Below are 23,148 nucleotides of genomic sequence, written 5' to 3'. Positions count from 1 at the left end.
ATTTCTCCCCTAAAAAGCTCAACAACTTTGGAGGCCCCCCTTTCTTAAATTGAGTCCCGCAAAGTCACATGGGGGCGTGTTATACACGGGAAAATATGGTATATTTCCTCAGAAAATCAACCACCATGCTTGATAGCAGAAATATGAGTTCTTTCCTCCTTCCCCAACAGTTACCATGTTATTCGCCGTTTGAAACAGTGGATTTGATTTAAATAAAATCTATTTAAATCACTAGTCAGTAAGACTTGATTTAATTTTTGTGTATTTTTTACAGAAAGACTCATTCTTGCTGGTATAAGGTTTCATTTTTGGAATAATAAATTTTCAGAGTAGTTTTTACAGTTATATTAAAAATTACTGATTTGGTTTTACTATTAGAAATACATCATTGCGAGGCTTAATAAGTTAACTGTTTACAGTCATACCTTGTTTTGCAGCTGGGATCTGTTCCGGAGCCCAGGCCGCTAGCCAAAAAGGACGCAGGGCAAAGCGCTGTGTCTGCACACGTGCATGGAGCGGTTTGCGCGTCTGCGCATGCACGAAGCGCAATTTAGCGTGTTTGCGCATGTGTGAGCTGCAAACCCGGAAGTAACCTGTTCCGGTACTTCTGGTTTTGCTGTGGACATTTGCTGGAATGGACGCTAGACAAGGCAGATGTTTGCAGAGGTATTACTGTATATTTGGACAACTTTTCTGCTGTACTTTTTCTGGAGGGGCGGGGGGGGGGGAGATACAGTTGGTAGGCCTGGGCTGGGAGAGGCTTGCAGAAAGAGCAGGCTGCGGAGAACCAGGCTGGTGGAAAGCTGGAAAAGGGGAACCAAGGACTGGAGCAGAGAACGTCAGGACTGAAGTTCCAGGTAGAGACTTTATCGTTTGGACAATTTCAGGCGAGCTCTGGGAAGAAGCGCCTGGAACCAGTGAACTCTTACTAGTTGACTGGCAGGCACTTCAAGGTCTTGCCAAGGTCTTACAGATCCCTCTTACTAATTCCTCCTCCTCCACCACCCTTTGGATTTGCTTCTACATTCAGGCGCCTATTCTGTACAGTTAAGTGTCAGCGCAGTTGTTGGGACCCAGTGGGATTGGGAAGAGGTTGCCAGCCCTGAAGAGCCTTCAGCACTTGCCTCAAGTCCGAGTTGCACAGACATGCAACTGACTTGCATAATCGTTACACAAAGATCCCAAGACTTGCGGAGTATTCTGCTCACAAGGTTTGCACTTTTATTTTTACTGCTTCACACTTACTGGTAACTTAAATAGAAAACTATCTTTAGAAAGATTTTTCCTCCAAAAGCATTTTATTTTTATTTTTTTAAATCCGATTTAAATTTTAAAAATATTTTTAAAAATTATTTTAAAGAAATCATTGATTTTTATTCACCCTGGTTTGAAATGCCAGGTGGAACCCGTTAGCTAATGTTTGTGACCTGGTGATAAAAGGCAATCTTTTGTTTCCTGTTTGACTAGTGTATGTGGTGTAACAAAATTCATTAATTTATTTTTACATTTATATACCACCTTTTCCTCCAAGGAGCTCAAGGTGGTGCACATGGTTCTCCTAGCTGGTTCATCCTCAAAACAACCCTGTGAGGTGGGTGAGGCTGAGATGGTGACTGGCCCAAGGTCACCACCCTGAGAGCTTTGTGGATGAGTGGGGAGTTGGACCTAGTCTCCCAGGCTAACAGTCTAACGCCACACTAGCAAGTATTGTGGAGAAATATTCGGAAGCATCTCTTCCGAAGTGCGGTGGGACCTACTTGCACCATGTAGGTTTGTGTTGGCTTCCAGTCTTGGGCTGAGGGAGACCTAAAGTCAAATCCCAGTTTAGCCATGACGCTTGCTGAGAGCTTTTGTGCCAATTACTGCCTCTCAGCCTAAACCACTTAGCAGGCTTGTTGTGTAGTGTTACATAGCGGTTAGAGTGTTGGACCCGGACCTTGGAAGACCAGGGCTCAAATCCTCACTTAGCCGTGAAACTTCCGGAGCGACCTTGGGCCTCTCACTCTTTCTTAGCCTCACCTGCCTCAGTGTTGTTGTGAGGATAAATCAGAGAGGGGATAAGCTTTTATCAAGGAATCAATCTTTTTATTGACATGCTGTCTTTCCAAAGCTAAAACCATGCTCAAGGCTGTTTACAACATGTAAAAAATTACATAATTACAGACTTAACAAAAGTCCGTGAAAAGTTAAAGCACGGCTTAAATACGCGACCTTACAAAAATGGGCTTTTACGATCTCGCTGCTGAACCAGACATATGGTAAAATGGAACGGGTGTGAGTGCCTGCAGAATTTTAAGAGAGCAGCTTATATTTGGGTATTGTATTCCCCCCCCCCTTGAATTTTAAAGGTGTGGCTTATATTTGGGTGTGGCTTATATTCGGGCCAATACGGTAAATAATAGCAACAACTGCCCACCCTCGAGTGCCTTGGAGGAAAGGTGGAATACCAGGTACATCTAAACGTAAAATGGTGTAACTCTCATAGTGAGTGCCCTTAACTGCTTCCCAAAAAGGTGGTGTGTGTGTGTGTGTGTGTAAGAGCAGGGTAATTAAATCAGTCATTGCTGTTCTGTTTTTTTTGTCTGGTGGTATTTAACAGCTACTCAATGGACAGAAGTTCAGCAGCTTGTTGCAGGAACCCACCCCAATCATTTAGTTTGTACAAACTCAACACACACACACTCACACATGACATACACGATGTTTCTGTTAGAAATTCATAGAAAATCACCCGTACATCGGATCTACACCATTTCACTTTTATTTTGCTCCATGAAGGAAGGACTATCAAAAGGGGATGGTTTGAGCCAGGACGGCCATAATCCCTTGAGCGTACCAACATGTACGCAGGAGCCCTGCCTGGTTGGCATGCCAAGCTTGATGGTCCTAGACAGAAGACCATCAAGGACACAAAGAACTTGCATATGGGAGTGGATTCAACTCGACTGGAACAAAGGACAATGATCAGCTCTTCCCTCTGGGGCAGAAAACTGCCACCTCCCTTTGTCCTCTGGAAAGTACTCATGGGGAGGGGGAAAGGAGGAACCAGCCAGGTGACAAGATACTCAGGTTACCTCCACAAACTCCTCCCGCAACCCCTCCTTTTTGTGATGTATCAGTGATGCAGTTGTGTAGTTTTAGGGGTGTAGTTTGGGGGATTAGCAAGTAATAAAAGTTGGGGTCTTCTTTTGTTCTGGGCTTCCATCTTGTTCCACCTGGTGGCAGGTGGGAGTCCCGTCGTGACAGTCTTCAATAAAGACCAAGCCTACTGGCTGCTGTTTTGCTCTGGTATTCCTGGCTGGGGTCCTTGTTTTTTGTCCACGGGAGCCCTCAGATTTCTCGGTTAACAAGCTTCACCTCCATAATTTCTATTCGCTGTCCAGCTTGAAAAAGGCACCAGGAGAAAATAGGGTAGTTTTAATTTTACAATAGGTGTGGTTTGGCAGAAGCAGCAGAGTTAACTGTCTAGCAGGAAGAGGTTTGCTTCCACAGAACAAAACTAGCATGATCTGCAGATCTGCTTTGCAACAGAGCTGCTGTGCTTCTTAAGCGCTCCAGCCACAGGAAGTCTCAGCCCCAAAAGGGAAGCAGCGTTCATCGCTTCTCAAGGGGGAAGTGTCAGGAGACAAGCTTGTGTGCAGCTGCCAGCCCCAGTGCGAAAGCAGCAACGCAGGCCCTCTGCAGCTTGTGTTGCTGGGTGTGGCCACTGCATGGCACCCAGATCTCTTGCCCCCCCTTTAAAATCTTCTCCTTGAAGAGATTACAGCACTGTATTGCGCCTCTAGTTTTGAGGTTTTGCTTCAAGTGAAGACTGAGAGGGCACTGAGAATTCAACAGGGAGATGTCTCTTCCCTCCGTGTATCAGCACAAGTTTGCGGAGAAGCTGACCATCCTCAATGAGAGGGGCAAGGGGGTCCTGGTTCGCATGTACAACATCAAGAAGGTAGGAGCTGATGTGTCCAGTGGCAGGTCTTCGTGTTCTCTGCAGGGAAACGGATCTGTGCCCAACTTTGAGAAGGAAGTCATAGGGTCTAGTGGTTTGGAAAAGGGGTGGTGAGGTCCTCTGCCGTGCTGTGCTCTTGGCTTGGTGCAAGAGGAGAGAATGGCTCTTACAGCCATGGGTGCAGGTAGCTAGAGATCAGGGCTGCTAGTTACTTTTATTGGGTTGAGGAAGTCCTAGAAGCGGCAAGGCTTCATTGACTAGTAGACACAGCTATTTTGATCCCAGTTGTGAAAGCATGATGCTCACCCCCCAACAAATATGAACGGGGAAAGGTCCAAGGAAGAGTTCATGGCTCTTCAGTCTACTGCTGATGCCTTCTTAGAAGCAGCTGGCAGTGGATCTAGTGGGTTAATGGAGGAAACTAGGGATTCTTGCATACTGCTGCTCTGAAAGAAAATACTTTTTTCCTGGATCTGCAATCGGTCCCAATTTTCTCTAGCTCCCAGTCCTACTTCCTGGCTTTCATCGGTGCTAATCAAGCCGTTTCTTCAACTCCCCGCAGAAAGAGTTTTCTTTATTTGTCCAGCCAATTCCTTCCTCTCTTCAAGACTCATTTTTGACCAGCACAAACCTTTCCTGAGCCACCTTAGTGTTCACATATCTGCTGCAACCTTGGGTGCTCCTGACTATCCCCCTTTCTCCATCTCCTGTCTGCCCATCTTAGTCTTGTCCATCGAATACATATCACCAGCGGTTGGAGTGGCAGCTGCTCCGTATCTGTGATCTTGATCACCGTTGCATTAATGCTGTAGAAAGGTTCAGCAGGCAGAGGAAGATGTGGGAGCGGATATAAATTGCATATGTCTGCCCTCCTCCCTTCTGTGGAGCTCATGGAAGCTTACATTTTATCATCACAACAAGAGGTAGGTTAGACCTGTGTGGGTGAGAAACTGGCCCAAAGTCGTGCAGTGATCTTCATGGGGCTTTGAACCCAGGTGTGCTAATCTAACTTTTTGAACTGAGCCATTTGTTTGGCTCCCCTTTATCTTGTCTCAGTAGAAGGCCTGAAAAGACGTAAACAGATCTTCCACTAGCTGAAACCTTGGAGCTATTCTAAGCATTTTAGCAGACAAGGAGATACCACACACATGTGGTTCCTCTTCCTGTTGCATGTGAGTGTTGGCTGAGGACTCTCTGAAGCTTCCTCTTTCTGTAGGGGCAACAGCAGATCCGATCACAGCTTACAACGGAATTGTCTTGTTGGCGGCACCTCCCTTCCCCTTCCGGTTTTGATCATGATCTCTACTGCAAACTGTTGCAAGTTCCACCACATGTACATCACTTGCATTTTACCTTAGTGAGTGATTTGAGCTTGCTATCTGATTACTGTGGATGGGCCTGTGGTTTATTATTTAAAGTGCCTCTTGCATTAGAATCTTGGATTTGACAAAACAATGTTATTTTCTTAAATGGCTGTGAATGGTCCTTTGAATGGGTGGTTCACTGACAAGGTTGGGATGGTATGATCCGAGAGGTGAATGCTTGACCTTGGCAGATTCAGTATGACAGTGACTAGCTAAGCTGCTATTACTATTACTACTACAGAGTGAGTTGAGAGTTGAGAGTTGACTGTATGGCTGTATGCTCTGTATGGTTTGTATGGGATTTGGAGTCTCTGTGGGGATCTGATGTGTGGTTATAGCTCTGCTGATTTGTAGGAGTGCCTGTTGTTTACCTCCACTTTTTAATAAAGTGACTGTTGCTATTGGTTATGATCTTGCCATATTAAATATCTGGTCTTATTAGAGGAAAGGGAAATGGGTACAGCTTTTAACGCAGCTGCTCATAGGATAATAATCCGTAATTGGAAAAAATGTGTCAACTGGAGGATTGGACATGAATGCCGACCCTTCTTACATGCAAAGAGCTAGAAATCCCAAACCAACATCATGAAAGCAATGATCAACCAGTCAGATTGAATCAAATTGAATTCTCTTCCTACAACTATGTTTCCTAAAGTGGTTTAACAATCTCTTCCCAGGGAACACAGGGGATTATAGCTGTGTAAGGAGAACAGGGGTCTCCCAACAACTCTAAGCTTCTTAACAAACTGCTTTCCAGGATTCTTTGCAGGAAGCCATGACTGCTTCAAGTGGCATGATGCTGCTTTAACTGTGCTGTGCAGATGGGGCCTAGCTTAAGTTTAGTGAAGTCAGAAATTAGATATTCTGGGAGACTGCAGTGTTCACGGGTGGCGTCCAACTTTTGTAACATCCCTCTTGCTCTGTTGTTATGCTTATAGGCACCAAAAGGCACTCTGTGTGTGTGTGTGTGTTGCAACTGCAGTAGGGTAAAGGGTTAAACTTTCTTCTCCCTGGATGCTGTATTCCTGATGAACAGTGCTACCCGCTTCCCCTAGAAATTAAATAGAGCAGCACAATTGGCATTGCACGTTGCTCAGTTCTGAGTGCAGCTTTGCTGACTTTTGCAGACATGTATGGATTCCCGGACCAAGCCAAGCTTCTTCACCGAGAAGACCATGGAATCCTCTATCAAATACATCAACAAGAAGTTTCCCAACTTGGACACACGGAGCGGCACGGTGAGACCCCATGTCAGAGCTGGAGTGGGGAGTTGGAGGGATTGTGCTCTCTGGGAACAGAAAGTGGCCATTGCTATTCTCCTGGCTTAAACAAGAGTAACTTTTGCATGAGAAGAACTGCTGCCATCCTGGGTGTATTCTAGGGGTTGAGTCAGGAGGCATTCTCTTGATGGCCCCAAATTCCAATTACATTATATTAACTAGGACAGAGCATAGGTAGAAATATGTTCTATCCCTGAGTAGGAGGAAGCTGACTTTTACTGAGCCACACCACCAACCCATTTATTTAGCCTAGTATCGTCCATGCGGACTGGCAGCAGCTGCACAGAATTTCAGGTAGTGGCTTTTTACAACCCTATCTTGAAATGCAGAGAATTGAAACAGGGACCTTCTGCATACAAAGTATGTGTTTGACCATGGAGCTCCAGCCCTTCATAATCCACATGAATGTATGAATCTAGTCAAGGGCTGTTTTCCAATTGCTCTCCAAGGAGACCTTTCCTTTTCTAGCCCTGATACCTCCTGAGGTCCTTTCAGCTGGAGCTGGCAAGGGCTGAACATGGGACTTTTTCCTTGTAAACATGTGTGCTATCACTATATCTCCCTGTATATATTGGGGAAGGCCTAGATGATATTAATTGCTCTTCAGGAACGAAAAGTTTGTAAAGCTGGATGAGTTCATCAGTCTCTTTAAAAAAGAGACTCTTTAAAAAATAGATAAATGGTAAGTGTCAAGCAGGGGAGGAAGGACTTGGGCCACTCCTCCCAGTGATGTGGAGATGCCAGGTAGCCATTGTATATTTGTTCCAGTCTGGAAAAACTTGGCGCTATTGCCCTGTGGCCTGGAAGCAAGTTGTGAGGTAAGGCTTAAAACCATGCAAGCTTATTCTGAATTCATTCTTCCTGTGTTCAGTGGAGCTTATTGCCTAGTAATTGTGTTCAGGATTGTGGTGTCTAACATACAAAAGATAATAATTAGCTGTCATGTGACACTAAAAAAATTGAACAGAAGGAGTAAGCCTAAATGTAGCCAGAGTGTGACTAAAATGAATCCAGTAGTTTTCAGATCAAGTATTTCACCTGAATTGTTGGTGTTTCATTTTTGTTTTGTGGTCAGTTGCTTTTGTCACTTGTGTTACCTGTATATCTGGACATGGAGCCTTAATAAAACTCAATAAATATAATTTGTTTTTGCAAAAATCCTGCTGAAATTAAAATAAATACAAGCTCATTTCCTTAAATTGATGGCAGGGAGAAAAAACACCAAGATCAGGGGCCAGATCGATAGCTTTAGGGAGTCCATTCCCTAGCAAGGGAGCCACTACTGAAAAAGCTCTGCTCTGTTTCCCAGAGGAATGAGGTTGCTGGTGATCAGTCATACTTGTCCATGCTTTGTTTGCTTTTCTTTACAGCAACATTTGGGACCAGTATACAAGGAGAAAGCAGATATTTTCCGGGCACTCACTTCCTATTATCAAACCTTTGTGGATGTAATGGAATTCCGGGTGAGTGTTAGTAGGGATTTGAGATGTTGCTTTTGAGGCTGCTATTGGTTTGCCCTGGTCTGACTTGAAAAGCCTTCTACCTTTTTGAAAGAGGAGAGCAGTTGTTCTATAGTTTTTCTTGAATGACAGGGATGACTGCAACTGTTGAGTGCTAAGCCTTTGTGGAGTCTTTACTAGGCCAGAAGTCTTCTCCTTGCATATAATAACTTGGCTGACCAGATGAAAAAGAAGACCCGACTCCTACACCTTTAATAGCTGTGCAAAAGTAGTCATTTCAGCTGATGGGTAAGTTATAATAAAGTGAAATAATAGTCATAATGCCAAAAAGGTCATCAGAGCATTTCCCACTTTGGCATTGCAGAATTTGGGACATGGCTGTTGTCAGAGCAAGTGGTTTCTGCATTATTACATTCTTATTCTTATTATTTATTATCATCATCACATTTGTATCTTACTTCATTTATTTCTCACCTTTCCTCCAAGGAGATCAAGGCGGGGTACCTTGTTCTCCCCCTCCCCATTTTATCCTTACAACCCACCCTGTGGGGTAGGTGAGGCTGAGAGACAGTGGCTGGCAAAGGTTCCCCAGTCAGCTTCACAACTGAATCCTGGTCTCGTGTCTCAGCCCAGCCCTCTAATTGCTATGCCACACTATCTCTAGGTGGATTTTAACTTGGACACTTTGTTTATTTTTATATTAGCAGACTCATACTTGCTATTGCTTGGGAATTCTAAGAAACCAAAAAAACCATGCAGATTTTAAATCAGTGGCTAAAATCAGTGCAGTTTTGAAAGGTTCAGTTGCCATCTTGATTTGAAATGGCATCCAGTTGCCTCCAAAGATAAATGAAAATCTGTTCCTTGATCCCAAGAACCATCGTGCAAAATTTTATGATATCTTAAATGTATGGTGAACAAACAACTTTCCAAAATATATAACAGATACAGTATTTTATCCAGTTCTCCTTCCAAATACATTTTATTCCCCAGTCCTTCCTCACAATAACACTGGAATGTAGGCTAGGCATGACTACCCAGTTAGACCAATCAAGGGATGGAGGCACAGCAACACCCCCTGGCAATGTAAAACCTGTTCAGAATAAAACCAGAAAACAGATTCTAGTGTACAAAAATAGAATTAAAATGAAAAAGCAGTCACATCTGTGGACAGAGGACATTTGCTAAATAAGCAAAGATAGCAGCCAAATAAATAATCCTGACACATTTGTGCTTAATAAGAAAGCCAGCCTCTCAAGAATGGAAGCAACAATTTTTTAAAAAAGAAAGATGAAGTGTTCATGTCTGTTTTAATGTTACACAGAGTTTACAGTTGAATTCATAATCAGGTAGATCTTTAATGTCCAAGGACAGAAACACAAACATCTGTCAGTGTCATCAACAGCAGCTTGAGCAAAATCTGAGATGATTCATACAGTTATGTGGGGGCATGGAGTGGGGAAAGGTAAATGGTTTCATGCTGGGTTGATCTTTGCAACCAGACTGTTTTAAATTGGTGTGGGTGGCTGTTGTATAAAATTGGAGGTTGGCTTTTGCTGCCCAACTCCCCAAAGGACTCTGAGTCCCCTATATCAGTTAGAGAAGAATGGATGGAAACAGGACCCAGTGAAAGCAAGGCAGATCTTTATTTTTCTGTTGCAACAGAGTCCCACCCCCCTCCTTCCAAGGAGGTGAGAGAGCCCAAGAACAAAGTGTGCAGGAACCTTTAAAGACTTCAGACATTTCCCAACCCCTTAGCCAAAGAAGACCCTAAAAGCACCATACATACATCACAGAAATTTGAGAGTGTGGGTTCTCCTGTCTGCCAAGATACCTGATAATGTTTTACTGATTGCATTACCTGGGCAGTCTGGCCTTTCTACCTTAGTTCTTGAATCCTGGTCATAAGCCCACCCTATCCATACATCAAATATGCCCTTAAGGCAGGATTTGTAAGTGAAAGAACTACTGGGAAAGGTGTCACCAAGTTATTTCCTTCTGTAGAGGAAATTATTTATAGTCATTAGGAGAACCAAGATGGCCTTTTCGATTGTTCTGTGTGCTAAAATAATGTGTCCTTTCTCAGGAAATATTTCCTACATTTTGAAGGGTAAAGGATTGGTTTTATGTGAAGTGTGTGTCTGCTATGTGTGTGTTCCCTAAAATTTTATAATGGCGACCTTGGGCCAGTCAGTCTCTTCTTCTCTCTCCTCCCACCCTCTCTCTCTCTGAGTTTAATTCACCTCACTGAGTTGCTATAGTAATGTGGGGAGGGGAAGAACAAAGTATAGCCCCTTGCAGGAAAGGTGGGCTATAAATGCAATAATAAAAATGAATGATATGCAGGAATGGAGTGTGCGGAGTCCAGTTCTCTACCCCAATAGCTTCATTAATGCTAATATTTCTTCTTTAGGACCATGTCTATGAGCTGCTGAACACTATGGACGCCAGCCTGTGCCACTTTGACATTGTGAGTATCTTTTGAATAAAGTATGGATGTGTTGGCTTCTGAGAATTAAAGGCAGATGGGCATTACTTTTAGTTTAATGCAGAGAGGGTATACAACTGTGGACATTATGCCTTATATTTTTATCTTGATGCTGGGCCATTGGCAGCTTAGAAAGTCAGTTGGGGCTTCCGGTTCCTGTCTGCCTTAATGGAGTTACCTCCCACGACAACGGGAGATCGTTGGCAAAGGTTAATCAAGGATGATTGAGAATAATTATCCCTGGAAATTCCCCCCAGGGATGGTGGGAACGGGCTACACTCACAGATCATCTCGGTACCTGGCTCCCGCTCTGGCATAGAATGCGGGAGGCAGGGAGGCACTGAGTGAAAAAGCACTTCGCCTCTTGGTAACCCTCCAATGACGCCATTAAGAGCAGAGGTTCTTCTGTTCGTTAAAGATTATTTGGGGTTAATGTACAGACGCGTGCTGGAAATGATGGGACAAGATCAAAAACTGCCGAATTGAAACAGCTACAAGGTTGTAAAGATACGAATTGGAAAGAAGACTTCATTCAATCTAAAAAACAGTATGTGGAGTGGTGGGTGGGGGGAGCCAACGGCTTCATTATAAATCCTTTGTTACATAAATGACTTGGCAAACCCCCTGAGAATGCAAAAAATAAATAAATTCATATAGCAGGTGAAGATGAAGGGAGACAGGAGTACAGATATGGATTACAATATCAAACTGAACTGTGTGAGGAAAACATAATAGTATGAAATAATTTTTAAAAGACTTGGAATCTCTATGAAGTTAATTTTTATTTTTCCCCTGGTTGAGGGGAGGACGGATTGGACTTTGAGGACTTGCCAAGGCTTTGGCGGGGTGCTAGATCACTCTTCTACAATAAATGATAGCTAATTTCTTCAGCTGGACGGAGAAGAGAGAACTTGGAGGCTTGCCAGGGATTTGGCAGGGTGCCAGGTGACTCCCCTCCTGGGACTGGAAGTAATGGCAATGGAATTTTGCAGCTGCAATCAGAGGGACTGGAGAACAAAAGAGGAGAGATCTATCTAGAGTGACACCAAGTCAACAGTGCCACAAGGCACGGCAGAGGTTGGGAATAACTAAGATGGACATATTATTTGACAAAGACATAAAGGAACAGTGGATTAAGATTAATACCTTACACAGGAAGAAGAAAGGAGAACTTGACTAGCGAACTTATAAATTACTAAATGTGCTAATATGAATTGAAGTTAAGACATTGTAGCTGTGGTGTAAGGGATTTTATCAGGACTGGATTGTAATTGGATTGAGCAATAGTGTGCAAGCAGAATTAAAGGGAACTAGTAGACCTTGAAGTCCAGCATGCGGGGAGCCACCTAAATGTTATAATTGGCCATGTGATTGATTTGTATTTGGATTGTAATTGTATTTTGGTATTGATATTATAAGGCTTATATTGGATTTTTGCAATTCAAAATTAATAAAAAATATTTTAAAAAAGAAAAAAAGTCAGTCGGGTGGCAATAAGGAGGCAGCAAGGCAGCAAGGAGTTGAGCAGATAGGAACCAGCTATAGCAGAAATCGTCACTGCTCCTGCTGCCCAAGCAAAGCTCAAGCCTGACCTGAAAGCTTTGATAGATCCCTATCAGGTGAGGATAAATCAGTGGGCTGCCTGGCTGGGCAGAGTCTTACCAGAGCCTAGAAGGAAGTTAGAGCCCTTTTCCTGAGTGACTTACCACAAGGGGCAGCCAAGCATGGATCCTTAAATTCCCGGCTCTAGCTCTGGACAGGAAGTGAATGTCCTCCGTATGTGGAGAGGAAAATGGAACCTTTTTTCCCATTCCTTTTCCTGTTGAAAACCCCACTTCCTGAAAGCTGCTGTTGGACTTCGTAGGGAAGTTGCTATAGCTGCAAATGGACCACAATTCAAACTTTTTGGCTATTGACAGTTTGCTAACTGAACTGTCAGTATGATTCATCTAACCCATGAATGCTTGAGGAACTGTGTCTTTTTTCCATGAATCATAGGTTTGGAAGGGCTGGGCAAGGAGATGAATAAATGTTCTCTAGTACATTTTTTAAAAATGTCCAAGTAAGGAGATTTTCATTTCATTACCTCTCAAGTCCGTTGCTGAACTGATCTTGCAGCATAGAAGTTTCCCCTCTAGACTTAGCAGAGCTCCACCTTCCCCTTTCATCTAGTCTTGCACTCATTGGGAGGGATTGATCTCCTCTTCCTTCTGCCATTAAAAGAAAAGTACCGTATTTTGAATTTTGAATTGCCTGTTCTTCACAACTAACTAACTTTTGTAGCCCTCAAAGCAGCACTTAATTTCTCAGCCGGAAGCAAGACTCCACCTAGTGCCTGTTTAGTGCTAACCATAGTTTGCCCCAATGTCTGAACTGGCAAATTATGGCTTAGTGTTTTCCCTCCGGAACAGAATTGGAAACTAGAATTTAAATGCATTTTTGATTCTGGCAGTGGAAGGCAAATACTAACTGTGGTTGACACTTGGTACATTGTGGCAAAATATGGCTACTGCTAAAACAGGAAAGTAAGAGAGAAGCTGCGTGTCAGAGAGGAGGGGGGTTTATGCAGCCTTTAGGCTCATTCACAATCCTCCAACCTGGCTTGGAGACTCACACAAAGTGAGCCATTGTCTAAGACAGGGAATGAGGAACGCCTTACAATCCCATCACAATCTGCTTAGATAAGGGATGGGGAGCCTGTGAACTTCCAGGTGTTGCTGAGACTACAACTCCATCTCACCAGTAGCTGGGAATGATGGGAATTATAGTCCCGATAACATCTTGAGAGCCACAGGTCCACCATTCCTTATCTGAGCAGATTGTGCTGAGATTCTAAGAAAAGTGCTGCTGCCAGGAGTCAGAATCTGCCCAGAGTTGATGAAGATGTCAGTACATTTCCCTTTTTATCAGATAAATAAAACTATTTTTTTTCTTTCCTTCTGCAGCATCTAAACTATGACTTCACCAAGAATTACCTTGACCTGATTGTCACCTATGCATCTGCCATCTTACTCCTTTCTCGTATTGATGACCGCAAAGCCCTGATTGGCCTGTACCAGTGTACCCATGAGATGATCCATGGATCAGGGTCAGTGTCCATATATTCCACTCCCTTGGCCCAATAGTGCATTCCTGATGCCTATAGCAATCCCTAACAGGGATGTCTGGCCTTCTCTTGACAAGTATTGAGGAGGAGGTAACACTTCCCCCACCCCAACAGCTTTTTGCTATTGTATGCTATTATAGTTAAAAGACCATTCCTAACTTTTAACCTAAATATGCCATCTGTAGCTGAAACCTACCATTTTCTCAAAGATATGGGCCTTTCCAGATGTTCTGTTGTTGTTTGGCTTTTGTGGGAGATTCAAATGCAAATTATTTATTTTATTCTGTATTAGTATTGTTTTTGCTTTGCAAAGTGTTATGGGAGCTTTGGTGGAAGAGCCGCTAATAAAGAATGTAAATAAACAAATCACTCCCCCTCCCCACTCCTATGCCCCCAAGCTAGCCCATCTACTGAAAGGTAATTGCATTAAACACCAGTATTTTGATATGGAAAACACAGTTCCTCTCTCTGCTTTCCTCCTTAGCAAGAGGACTGCGTGGAATGTCCTTGTGCAAATGTCACAGATACCTGTGACACCACTGTTGGTGGTGACCCACACATTTCATAAATTTTCTAGAAACAGGGCACTCCATGATGCCCCTTTCCACCAGCAGCACTCAAGTCGTCTCTTATCCTGGAGGAAAAACACCAGCCAGGCTTCCACCTCCTCCACAGCAATCCCTTGCTTTTCTTTATTCCCCTCACCCCACCACCGGTATGGGAGCACACATCTTCTTCAAGAAGGAAAGAAAGGAAAAAGCAGTGAAATAGGCCAACCCCACCCCATCATCCTCTCATCATCACAGCATGAGAATCCCTTCTCCTGCAAGGCCACCCTCCCACACTTTTGGAGACCAGATGTTACATTCTCCTGTGTTTTGTGTTGTTGCCTGGATTGGCCCAGTAAGGTTCTCTGCAGCCCAGGGCTTGTGACAATGGAGCACTCTTGTCATGCTCTTGCAGTGAAATGGGTGGGCAGTGTCAGTGATGGAGGGGGGCTTCTGTTGCTGGCAAACACCTCTGACTCATTCCTTATCTGGCTATAGTGATGCCAGTTTCCCTCGGTTGGGTCAGATGATACTGGAGTACGAGAATCCCTTGCGCAAGCTGATGGAAGAGTTTGGGCCCCATACCAAGGTGAGATTAAAATAAAGAATGAAGTGGGAGGCTTGGGAGGCACCAAAGGAGAGTGTATGAGGACAGTGTGGTGCCCACAGGCCTGGCGTTGGGGTCTCCGCATTAGACTCTATCTCCATTAACTTCTTAGCACATCCAGATTCACATTATGATTTTGTAACATGCATTCTTCCTGCGTATGTTGCGTGTTCTCAAGAATGGGAGTGTCTGTTTTTATGCAGTATCATTAAGCTGCTTCGTCCTGAATCAGACCAGTGGCTCATCTCGTCTTGTCAAATTGTAGAGCCTGACTGGCAGTGGCTCTCCAACATCTTGGAGATCTTTCCCAGTGCTTGGTCCTGTGAGATCCCTTTTGTTAGAGATGTGAGGAATTGAACATACAAGGTGTGACTGGAAAGTTCAAAGAGTGGTCACAGAAATTGGACAGCAAGAAATATTTGAACATACAGTTAGCATCGGAAACCCACGAAATGCTCACAATTGTGTACGGAGATGAAGCTGTAACTCAAAAGCCAGTGTATGCGTGGTTTAAGCGTTTCCATGAAGGGAGGCAACCATTGAAGATGACCCTCGGGCTGGCAGACGGTTGATGAGCAGAATGACGGCAAATGTCGACAGAGTTCGTGAGTTATTGAAGTGGGATCAGCTTTTGTCCATCCGAATGCTGATGGAAGAATTACATATTCTGTGTGAAATGGTTACTGAGTTGTCCCACCCTCCATATTCTCCCCATCTGGCCCTATCAGATTTCTTTCTTTTTCCAAAACTGAAATCTGCTCTGAAAGGGCACAGATTTTCCAACATTTCACATGTCCCAGCTGCTGTGAAAAGGGAGCTGAAAGCAGTACAAAAAGAGGACTTCTCCAGAAGTTCCTAACAGTTCTACGAATGTCGTCAATGGTGCATTGTATCAGAGGGGGCCTACTTTGAAGGCCTTTAAGGTATGTATGTTTGAATATTTCTCGCTGTCCAATTTCTGTGACCATTCACCAAACTTTCTGGTCACAACTTGTAGACTCATAGAATGGTAGAGTTGGAAGGGATCTACTCCAAACCCCTGCAATGCAGGATCTCAACTAAAGCACCCATGACAAATGGCCATCCAACCTCTGCTTAAAAATCTCCAGGGAAGGAGAGCCCACCACCTCAGAACCTGGGAACTGATGTGTGCAAAGCATGTGCTGTACCTCTGAATTGTGGTTCCCTGGAGGTGAATGTGGTTCTGTAGTTGGTTGGAGAGAATGAACATTCTTTGCTCCAATTTCTCATGGTGTTGGCTGAAGGTAGCCCAATTACAATTCTTATTGTGAGCTTCTTCCCTTTTCTTTTGCTGCTTCACAAGTGTATACAAATTACATTTTGAGAAATGTGTGGGGAGTTTTGGTGGCAGCCGTGACTGGAACAGGAAGTAAAAAAGAGGGAAGTAGGTAAACTGCAAAACCAGAAAAGCTAATAATCAAGTCATCCACACGCTGGAGGGGGTGGGGCGGGGTAGAGAAGGGATAGGGGAGGAAGGAGGACAAATTTATTCAGCTTTTGAACAAACACTGGATGATCCCAAAGCAAGCAGGAGTTAGGTGAATGTGTCTGTGTTGCAGAATTGGTCAAAATTTTGGTTAATATTTGGATGATAGTTTGCCATCTGTGGGTAGAGTACAAGTTGAGGAAAACACATAAGTGTGGGGCACTTGTAGGGGAGAAGTAGTGGGTGACCAGTGGATACTTAACTTTGTAAATACCTGTAAATCTGGTTGAAGCTGAGCTGTGGGGAAAATTCATCCAGGGGAGCATTTGCAAGAGAGAAAAAGCAAGTATGGGAAGATTTAAGTGCTCCTCCCAACTGCTTGATGCTTCTTCATGTCATGTGTGCCAAGGGTAACATGTAGTTCTGCTTTCTTCTCTCTCTCTCTCTGCGTTTTGTCATTTCCTGCTGCTAACAGAGTTCTCTTTCCAGGCTGTGAGCAATGCACTTCTTTCGCTGCACTTCCTCTTTGCCCGTAGAAACCACTCAGCTGATCAGTGGCGAAGTGACCAACTCTTCAGTCTGATCAGCAACCCCGCGAACATGCTAGCTCCTGCCAGTTCAGACACGGTGAGTGTGTCCGTGTATAGAGACAGTGACACTTTTGCTACCTCTCCAGCACAGCCCAAACCCAGGCTTTCTGGAGCATCTTAAAATCAGAGGCCCGCATTTTGGATCAGCAGTGCTGCCTTTTACAGAGCTCATATATGCAGGCTCTGCCCTCTTGTAGATGTTTCTTGTGTTTCAACGGACTTCAGTGAGATAAGTCACTGTTTCCCAGCATGCAGTGCAAGCTGATTGTGATGTCATTGAGGCTATAATGCTGACAGGTTCTGTTACTATTGGCAGTTGAGCTAGAGCAGGGATGCGGAACCAGTTTGATGGCAGTGCCTTGTGGGCAGCCTGTGGGGTGGGGGTGAGCACATGCCACCCAGGCGCACCAAGTGATTTTCAATGAAGGGGCTGGGCCCCTCAGAGTTCTGCAGCAGCCGTGCACACACACTGTGACACTCATGTCACAGGAGTAAGCCGCGGGGTGTCCCCACGACACATCATCACTTGTGCAGGCTGTGGGAGGGCACTGGTGTCATGTGTGCATGTTGCAGGGTGCGCTGATGTTGCATGGCCCTGGCCCTCTCAGTCATGGCCACGGCCCCCTCAATCATGATGCCACCAGAGGGTGAGGCCACAGAGACAGAAAAGAGAGCAGGGTAATGGATGGGAATCTTCAGTTTGTACAGTGGGCTACTTTCCACCTATAGACAAGTTAAGGTTCTATGTGGGCAAGCAAGAGGTATTACCATGGTTCTGGGCCCTTGAAAAAGGCCCCAAGCAGGGCCAGTGAAGGGGGTGACCTAGAGAGAAGGGGTTTGGCCTTGGGAAGCGATATGGCTTGGGGAGAGACCCAGAGGCTGCAAAAAGGGAGTCTGGAGTGCTGCAGGCCTGAGTTTCCCCTGCCCCTAAGCAAGAGAGTGAACTGCTGCAGCAGACTGTGATGCTGGCTGTTCTACCAAATGGTTCCCATGTGCACCCAGTGATACCTTGCTACTCCAGACCTCGTAGAAAATTATGCTGCACACATTAAAAAACCTTAGTAGAGGCACTGAGTGTTTAGGAAGGAAGATGATGATACCAGATTTCTGTAGGCAGAAAACTCATATTTCTTTCCTGTTCCCAGATGGCCTGTGAATACCTTTCTCTGGAGGTTCTTGAGCGATGGATTGTGAGTAAGTCGCCATGTTGTTCTTTGCTGATCTGGTAGGCTGGGGAGGATCCAGGCTGGATGGTCAACCTGGAACCTTGACTCAGTATAGCAAGAAATCTTATCCAGAGCTGGATAATCATAGCCAAAAGGTGCAGAAATTGTCCAAGATCATCTTCGTTGGCCGCAGTGGGCATAGGCAGATATATGCTTGCACTCTGGGTTCCCCACCCCCTGCCTCACAAACTTAGCACCCAGGTAAATTCTAGGGCAAGAAACGCTATGGTTTGTAGTACACTTGCTTGATTTGCATAATTCATTTTGCTCCTGGAAGTGGGTGGCAGGGAGGGGCTAGCTGCTGTACGGAGCAGGGAGGGTCGGTGTCCATTGCTTCCTTATCCTTGCCTTTGACCATCTTCTACCCCTGCAGTTGGGTTCTTGCTGTGCCACAGCTGCCTGGGCTCTACCCAAAGCTGTCTGGATCTGTGGCGGGCAGCTCTCCGTGGCTCTCTCTACATTGCTCTAGTACGGGATGAAGTGCTTTCTATTCACAAAGTGGCAGAGGAGGCCTTCAGCAGCATCAAAGGGTAAGAGACCTGTAGAGGTGAGATAGACCCACAGGCAAATTTTGGCACGTTTGAATCCCCTCTTTTACACTAGTGTTAGAAGCACAGGAGTGGCACAGTTGTGAAGACTATGACTGGGAAGACCTGGATCCAAATTCCCATTTGACTATGAAGCTCACTTGGGTGAGGCTTGGGTAAATTGCCGACTCTTAGACTAACCTCCCTCACAGGGTTGTTGTGAGGCTAAAATGGAGGTGAGGGTTGATGAAGGGCTGTGCATACCACCTTGAGCTCCTTGGAGGAAAGGCAAGTTATAAATGTGCTTATGAGTGGGAGCGTCCTCCTGTTTTGTATTTGTTCACCCTCTGTATACATGAAACTGCCATCCATTGAGTCACACCTTCGGTCCTTCACGGCCAGTACTGCTGATTGTGACTGGCAGTTGCTGTCCAGAGAGTCAAATGCAGGCCTTTCCCATACTTTCTTCCTGACATCTTTATCAGCAAATGCCCTGGATTGAACTTGTGACCTTCTGCATGTACAGTATGTTCTCTGCTCCTGAGCTGTAGCTTATCCTGGAAAACATCACAAGAGACAAGAAAGCTTTGGTGTAGCCATTTTAAAGTGAAGGGGTTGCCAGTGTGCCACTGGATTTTAAAAATCATTCAATTTTTTAGAAAACTTGTCCATGTACAAAGTTGGCTTTGCTTGGATGGACGCAGCAACAGAACACAACATAATGTTTTGGAGGGGTTTGGCTGTGATCTCAGTCTCTCTCTCTCTCTCTCTCTCTCTCTCTCTCTCTCTCTCTCTGCAGTTATGGAAAACGCATAGCTGATATCAAAGAATGCAAAGAGCACGCTGTAGCAAACAGGTAGGAATGACCCTTTGCTTTCTTGCTCATTGCTTTGTCTGCTGTGTTACTGCCTAAGTCTGCACTTTGTCTGCTCCAGGGTTTTCCTAGTGATAACCAGATCTCTTCTGCTTAATACTTTGACTCACTAGCTTTACCTTTCATTTCATGTCTGAAATTTGCTTCCCAGCCCCATTTGACCGATGTCCCCATCATCCCCATTTCTTCATTGTATTCCACCAGCTGCCCTTTGTTACTGAAGTTGCCACCTTTTGCCTTATAAACTACCGTAGGTGTCCTCCGTTAAGACTGTGGTCCTGTACATCAGGGGTTACTAACCTTTTTTGGCATCTCACTGCTTTCAATTGCCATGGCCAACCTTCTGGGTGGGGGAGCAGGCCAGGGGCAGGGGTGGCTAAAACTTGGTGTATCCATCCCACACGCTCAGGCACACACAGACACTTGCCCTCATCAGCTATCTGTGCAAAGAAGCTGTTAAGACACAAGCTCCCTCTCTGCTCACCTCATCCAGTGATGGGTCTAGTGGCCAGGAAGGGGACAGTTTGACTCTCCATTGGAAAAACTGAACTCTGCCCACCCTCTAGCTGTGTCTGCTTTGTTATATATGTTTCTGCCACCACTACCAAAATCAATCGGTTCTTGGAGGGCTTGTAAAATCTGCTTGGAGGACTGGATCAGACTTCCAAAACAGGGGTTAGCCACCACTGTCATAGGCACTTGCTCCCACTTTGAAGCCCCACTGAAGTTAGTAGGACTAATTCCTGAATAGACGTGTAAAGGATTGCACCATAAATCTCCTTTGGAGAAGGGGGAAAGGTAGCCCCACTTTTCTGCAGCTCCTCCTGCATGTTCCCTCTGAGGTCCTGCCATCCACCTGCTCCCTCATCTATTGCACAGCACATCTAGGAGTCTGCCCAGCCTGAGCATTTGGTGGACAATTCTAGGCATCATGCGAGGGCATCCAGTTGTTCGTCATTTAATAGATGATGGTGCTTTTATTGCAATTTTCTGCCACTAGTTCCAAAATAACCTGACCAGCTTTGGGTACTATGTACCTTGACTGAGTAGCTGGGCATTGTCATTAGTTGCTGCTTGTGGTGTGTCTGATGGGGCATGGGGCAGCTGTCATCTTCATGTGTGAACCTTCCAGCGCTGTCTTGACAGTGGGCAGCTGCATCGAGGTCGGCGCCATTTCCTGAGGAATGCTGTACGGGAGATGGAGACCATTCTGGCCAATGAGCCAGGGCTTTTGGGGCCAAAGGCAAGTAGACAAGAGCTGAGAATGTGGGAGAAGACAGTCTGGCATGCATGATGTGTTTGAGTTGGGCAAGTGGGCAAACGTGTGTGTGTGTGTGTGTGTGCGCGCACACACCTCTATGCATTTGCCTGTGTAAGTGTGCCTGGGAAGAGGAAGCCAGATGTAAGGGTGTGTATACATATTTATTACCTGTTAATTGAAAACAAGCAATTATAGATCGATTTTCAAATTAAAATAATGAAATGTTAACATAAAACCAGAGCATAAAAAGAGTGCAGAACCAGAAGAAGGTGAATTTCAATCTGTATAATCACACCCATGCACCTGACGTTAAACTCCAGCAAAGCCTGGGTGAACAGCCAAGTCTTCAGCTGACGCTGACAACTCATCAGTCTTGACCCCTGTCATAACAGGGAAACTGTCCCAAAGCTGGGGCACCAGCACTGAGGACCCTTTACCCCATGTTGCTGCCAAATGCTGTGTTGACCTTGTATTCGAGTCTGACTTGATATGAATGTGGTCCTTACCTACAGTGGCTTATTTTTTGACATCATACAAGACCACAGTAGAAAGGGGTAGGGCAGGAAGGGTTGTCCAAAAAGCAGTGCCTGTTTTTATCCTAATAAAAAAAATCCTTCCAGTAGCACCTTAAAGACCAACTAAGTTAGTTCTTGGTATGAGCTTTCGTGTGCATGCACACTTCTTCAGATACACACATGCACACGAAAGCTCATACCAAGAACTAACTTAGTTGGTCTTTAAGGTGCTACTGGAAGGATTTTTTTTATTTTGACTATGGCAGACCAACACGGCTACCTACCTGTAACTGTTTTTATCCTGAAATTCATGTCGTTTCTGCCTCTTGAGAATCAAAGCTTTTACTAAAAACAAACCATTCTATTTCCAGCTTTCCTGGTTGCTTTATCTTTATAATGTATCTGAGCAGTCCCAAGGGCATCTGCAGCAGTCACTACAAGCCAAACCATATGCAGCGGGTTGCATCTTTTAACCACCAGCTGCTCCAGTCATGAGTAACATGAAAAGTTCAATTTAAATGGCTAAGGCAGCTCCCCTCCCCACTGCTTCTCTTCCTTCCAGCAGGTTTTCTTCCAGGCAGGCAGAGCTTGAGGGAAAATGGCACTGAGAGTTTCCAGGAGGGTGTGTGTGTGTTGCGTGTGTGAGGAAAGAAATCCTGTATAGGAACATTTATGTATTTATAGATCTATGTAGATCTATTCCATGCATAAGTATTTATGTTTCCAGTTTTTACCCTTCTGCTTTTCTCATCTTCGCATATTGATGGTCCTCTCAGGTCTCTCCTATTCCATGTTCCCTTTCTCCTTCATCACTATAGTAGCAAAAGGAAAATTTGAAGCTCAGGAAAACATAAGCCAGAACAAGCTGTAATCAACAAATGTCATTAATTTGCATGATGGATCTCTCTCTCTCTCTCTCTCCCCCCCCCCCCCCCGTTTTAGGCTTCTCATTATGCAATACACAATTCAAGGACATCGGCTACGTAGAATAGAATAGCTTTTTAAAAAGTTAATGTGCAGTGTTGGGCCATATTGAACGTCCCTTTCTTGAGCTGGCCTTACTGATTGGAAGGGAGGGAATATTTTTCTCATAAAGTCCCTTCTCCCTCTTTTCCCCACAACAGGCTGTTTATGTCTTCATGGCCTTGTCGTTCTGCCGTGATGAGGTAACCTGGCTTTGCCGACACAGTGAACATGTTAGCAAGAGCAAGAACCCAGAGGAATTCACTGACAGGTACTGATTTGGGTGTTTTTTTGCTTAAACTATTTATGAATAATCATCATATATACACGTGACCCTGAAACACAAAACCAATACACAAATCATAATTACATTCCGATATTAAAAAGTTCTATGTCTGCATCTGTTCTAGAATTAGAGTCCAATTTTCCTGCCCCTGAAATGTCTCTTTGTGTGACGTTTTTTCTTTCCCACAATTCTTTTTATGACATGTACTGATTGGGTGGGTTCCAAGAATGGGGGGTGTGGCTTGAAGATGGGGTGGAGGAGATGGATCCCAGCATGTTGAGCACAGATGGATCTTGCCCCCCTCCAGTTCTTGACCACGTAGTGCAGAGTGAACCCGTGAAAAGGAGGATGCAGCTTCTGTAGCCCTAAGAGCTGGTCAGAAGGGGGGATTACAACAGTTCTCCTTGGTCTCACATTTTGGGGCAGTGCCATGTGAGAATGGAGGGAAGGGAAGAAGCTAATGCTTGTCGGAATTAGGTATAATTCCTCTGGCATGAACTTGGGGTGTATTGTATCCAGGCTGGCAGGTCAGAGGTGTGTCTTTGTAGGTGTTAACAGCCAAGGGAACCTCACACATACAGCATATTAGGACACCTAGTTCATAGAATCACAAAATTGTTGAGTTGGAAGGGACCCTGGGGATCACTGAGTCTAACCCCCTCC

At 44.8% G+C, this 23,148-nt stretch overlaps 3 protein-coding genes across 13 annotated transcripts in view; 1 reads left to right on the top strand and 2 right to left on the bottom strand.

Moving 5' to 3' along the window:
* The window catches only part of LOC310699139 (gametocyte-specific factor 1-like), a 31,069-nt gene extending 14,326 nt beyond the window's left edge, over positions 1-16,743 (bottom strand). For 4 of the 7 annotated variants that reach the window (XM_083486776.1, XM_083486773.1, XM_083486774.1 and 1 more), the window contains exon 1: positions 12,622-12,745. In XM_083486776.1, coding sequence (XP_083342902.1) covers positions 12,622-12,719 — 98 coding nt within the window. In that variant the 5' untranslated portion in view covers positions 12,720-12,745. Of the gene's footprint in view, positions 1-12,241; positions 12,277-12,621; positions 12,750-16,517 lie in introns of those variants that run through there. The other 3 variants (XM_083486777.1, XM_083486775.1, XM_083486779.1) reach the window with 3 other exon arrangements.
* The window catches only part of NCKAP1L (NCK associated protein 1 like), an 88,231-nt gene that overhangs the window by 21,543 nt on the left and 43,540 nt on the right, over positions 1-23,148 (top strand). Inside the window, exons 1-12 of one of the 5 annotated variants that reach the window (XM_083486226.1) lie at positions 646-666; positions 6,435-6,545; positions 7,958-8,050; positions 10,461-10,517; positions 13,481-13,623; positions 14,688-14,778; positions 16,733-16,870; positions 17,979-18,027; positions 18,433-18,589; positions 19,386-19,442; positions 20,607-20,703; positions 22,361-22,470. In XM_083486226.1, the coding sequence (XP_083342352.1) occupies positions 655-666; positions 6,435-6,545; positions 7,958-8,050; positions 10,461-10,517; positions 13,481-13,623; positions 14,688-14,778; positions 16,733-16,870; positions 17,979-18,027; positions 18,433-18,589; positions 19,386-19,442; positions 20,607-20,703; positions 22,361-22,470 (1,115 nt within the window). In that variant the 5' untranslated portion in view covers positions 646-654. Of the gene's footprint in view, positions 1-645; positions 667-744; positions 858-1,079; positions 1,212-3,565; positions 3,944-6,434; positions 6,546-7,957; positions 8,051-10,460; positions 10,518-13,480; positions 13,624-14,687; positions 14,779-16,732; positions 16,871-17,978; positions 18,028-18,432; positions 18,590-19,385; positions 19,443-20,606; positions 20,704-22,360; positions 22,471-23,148 lie in introns of those variants that run through there. The other 4 variants (XM_083486228.1, XM_083486229.1, XM_083486225.1 and 1 more) reach the window with 4 other exon arrangements.
* LOC310699149 (histone H2B 5-like) overlaps positions 2,764-23,148 on the bottom strand; it is a 960,349-nt gene continuing 939,964 nt past the window's right edge. Inside the window, exon 3 of the mRNA XM_083486803.1 lies at positions 2,764-3,101. The gene's annotated coding sequence lies outside the window, so the exon portion shown is untranslated. The remainder of the gene's footprint in view (positions 3,102-23,148) is intronic.

The sequence above is a fragment of the Podarcis liolepis genome, assembly GCF_965112155.1.
Source record: "Podarcis liolepis genome assembly, chromosome: 2".
Lineage (NCBI taxonomy): Eukaryota > Metazoa > Chordata > Lepidosauria > Squamata > Lacertidae > Podarcis > Podarcis liolepis.
The sequence above is the reverse complement of the archived record's forward strand: the minus strand, read 5'-3'. Positions and strand labels throughout refer to the sequence as shown.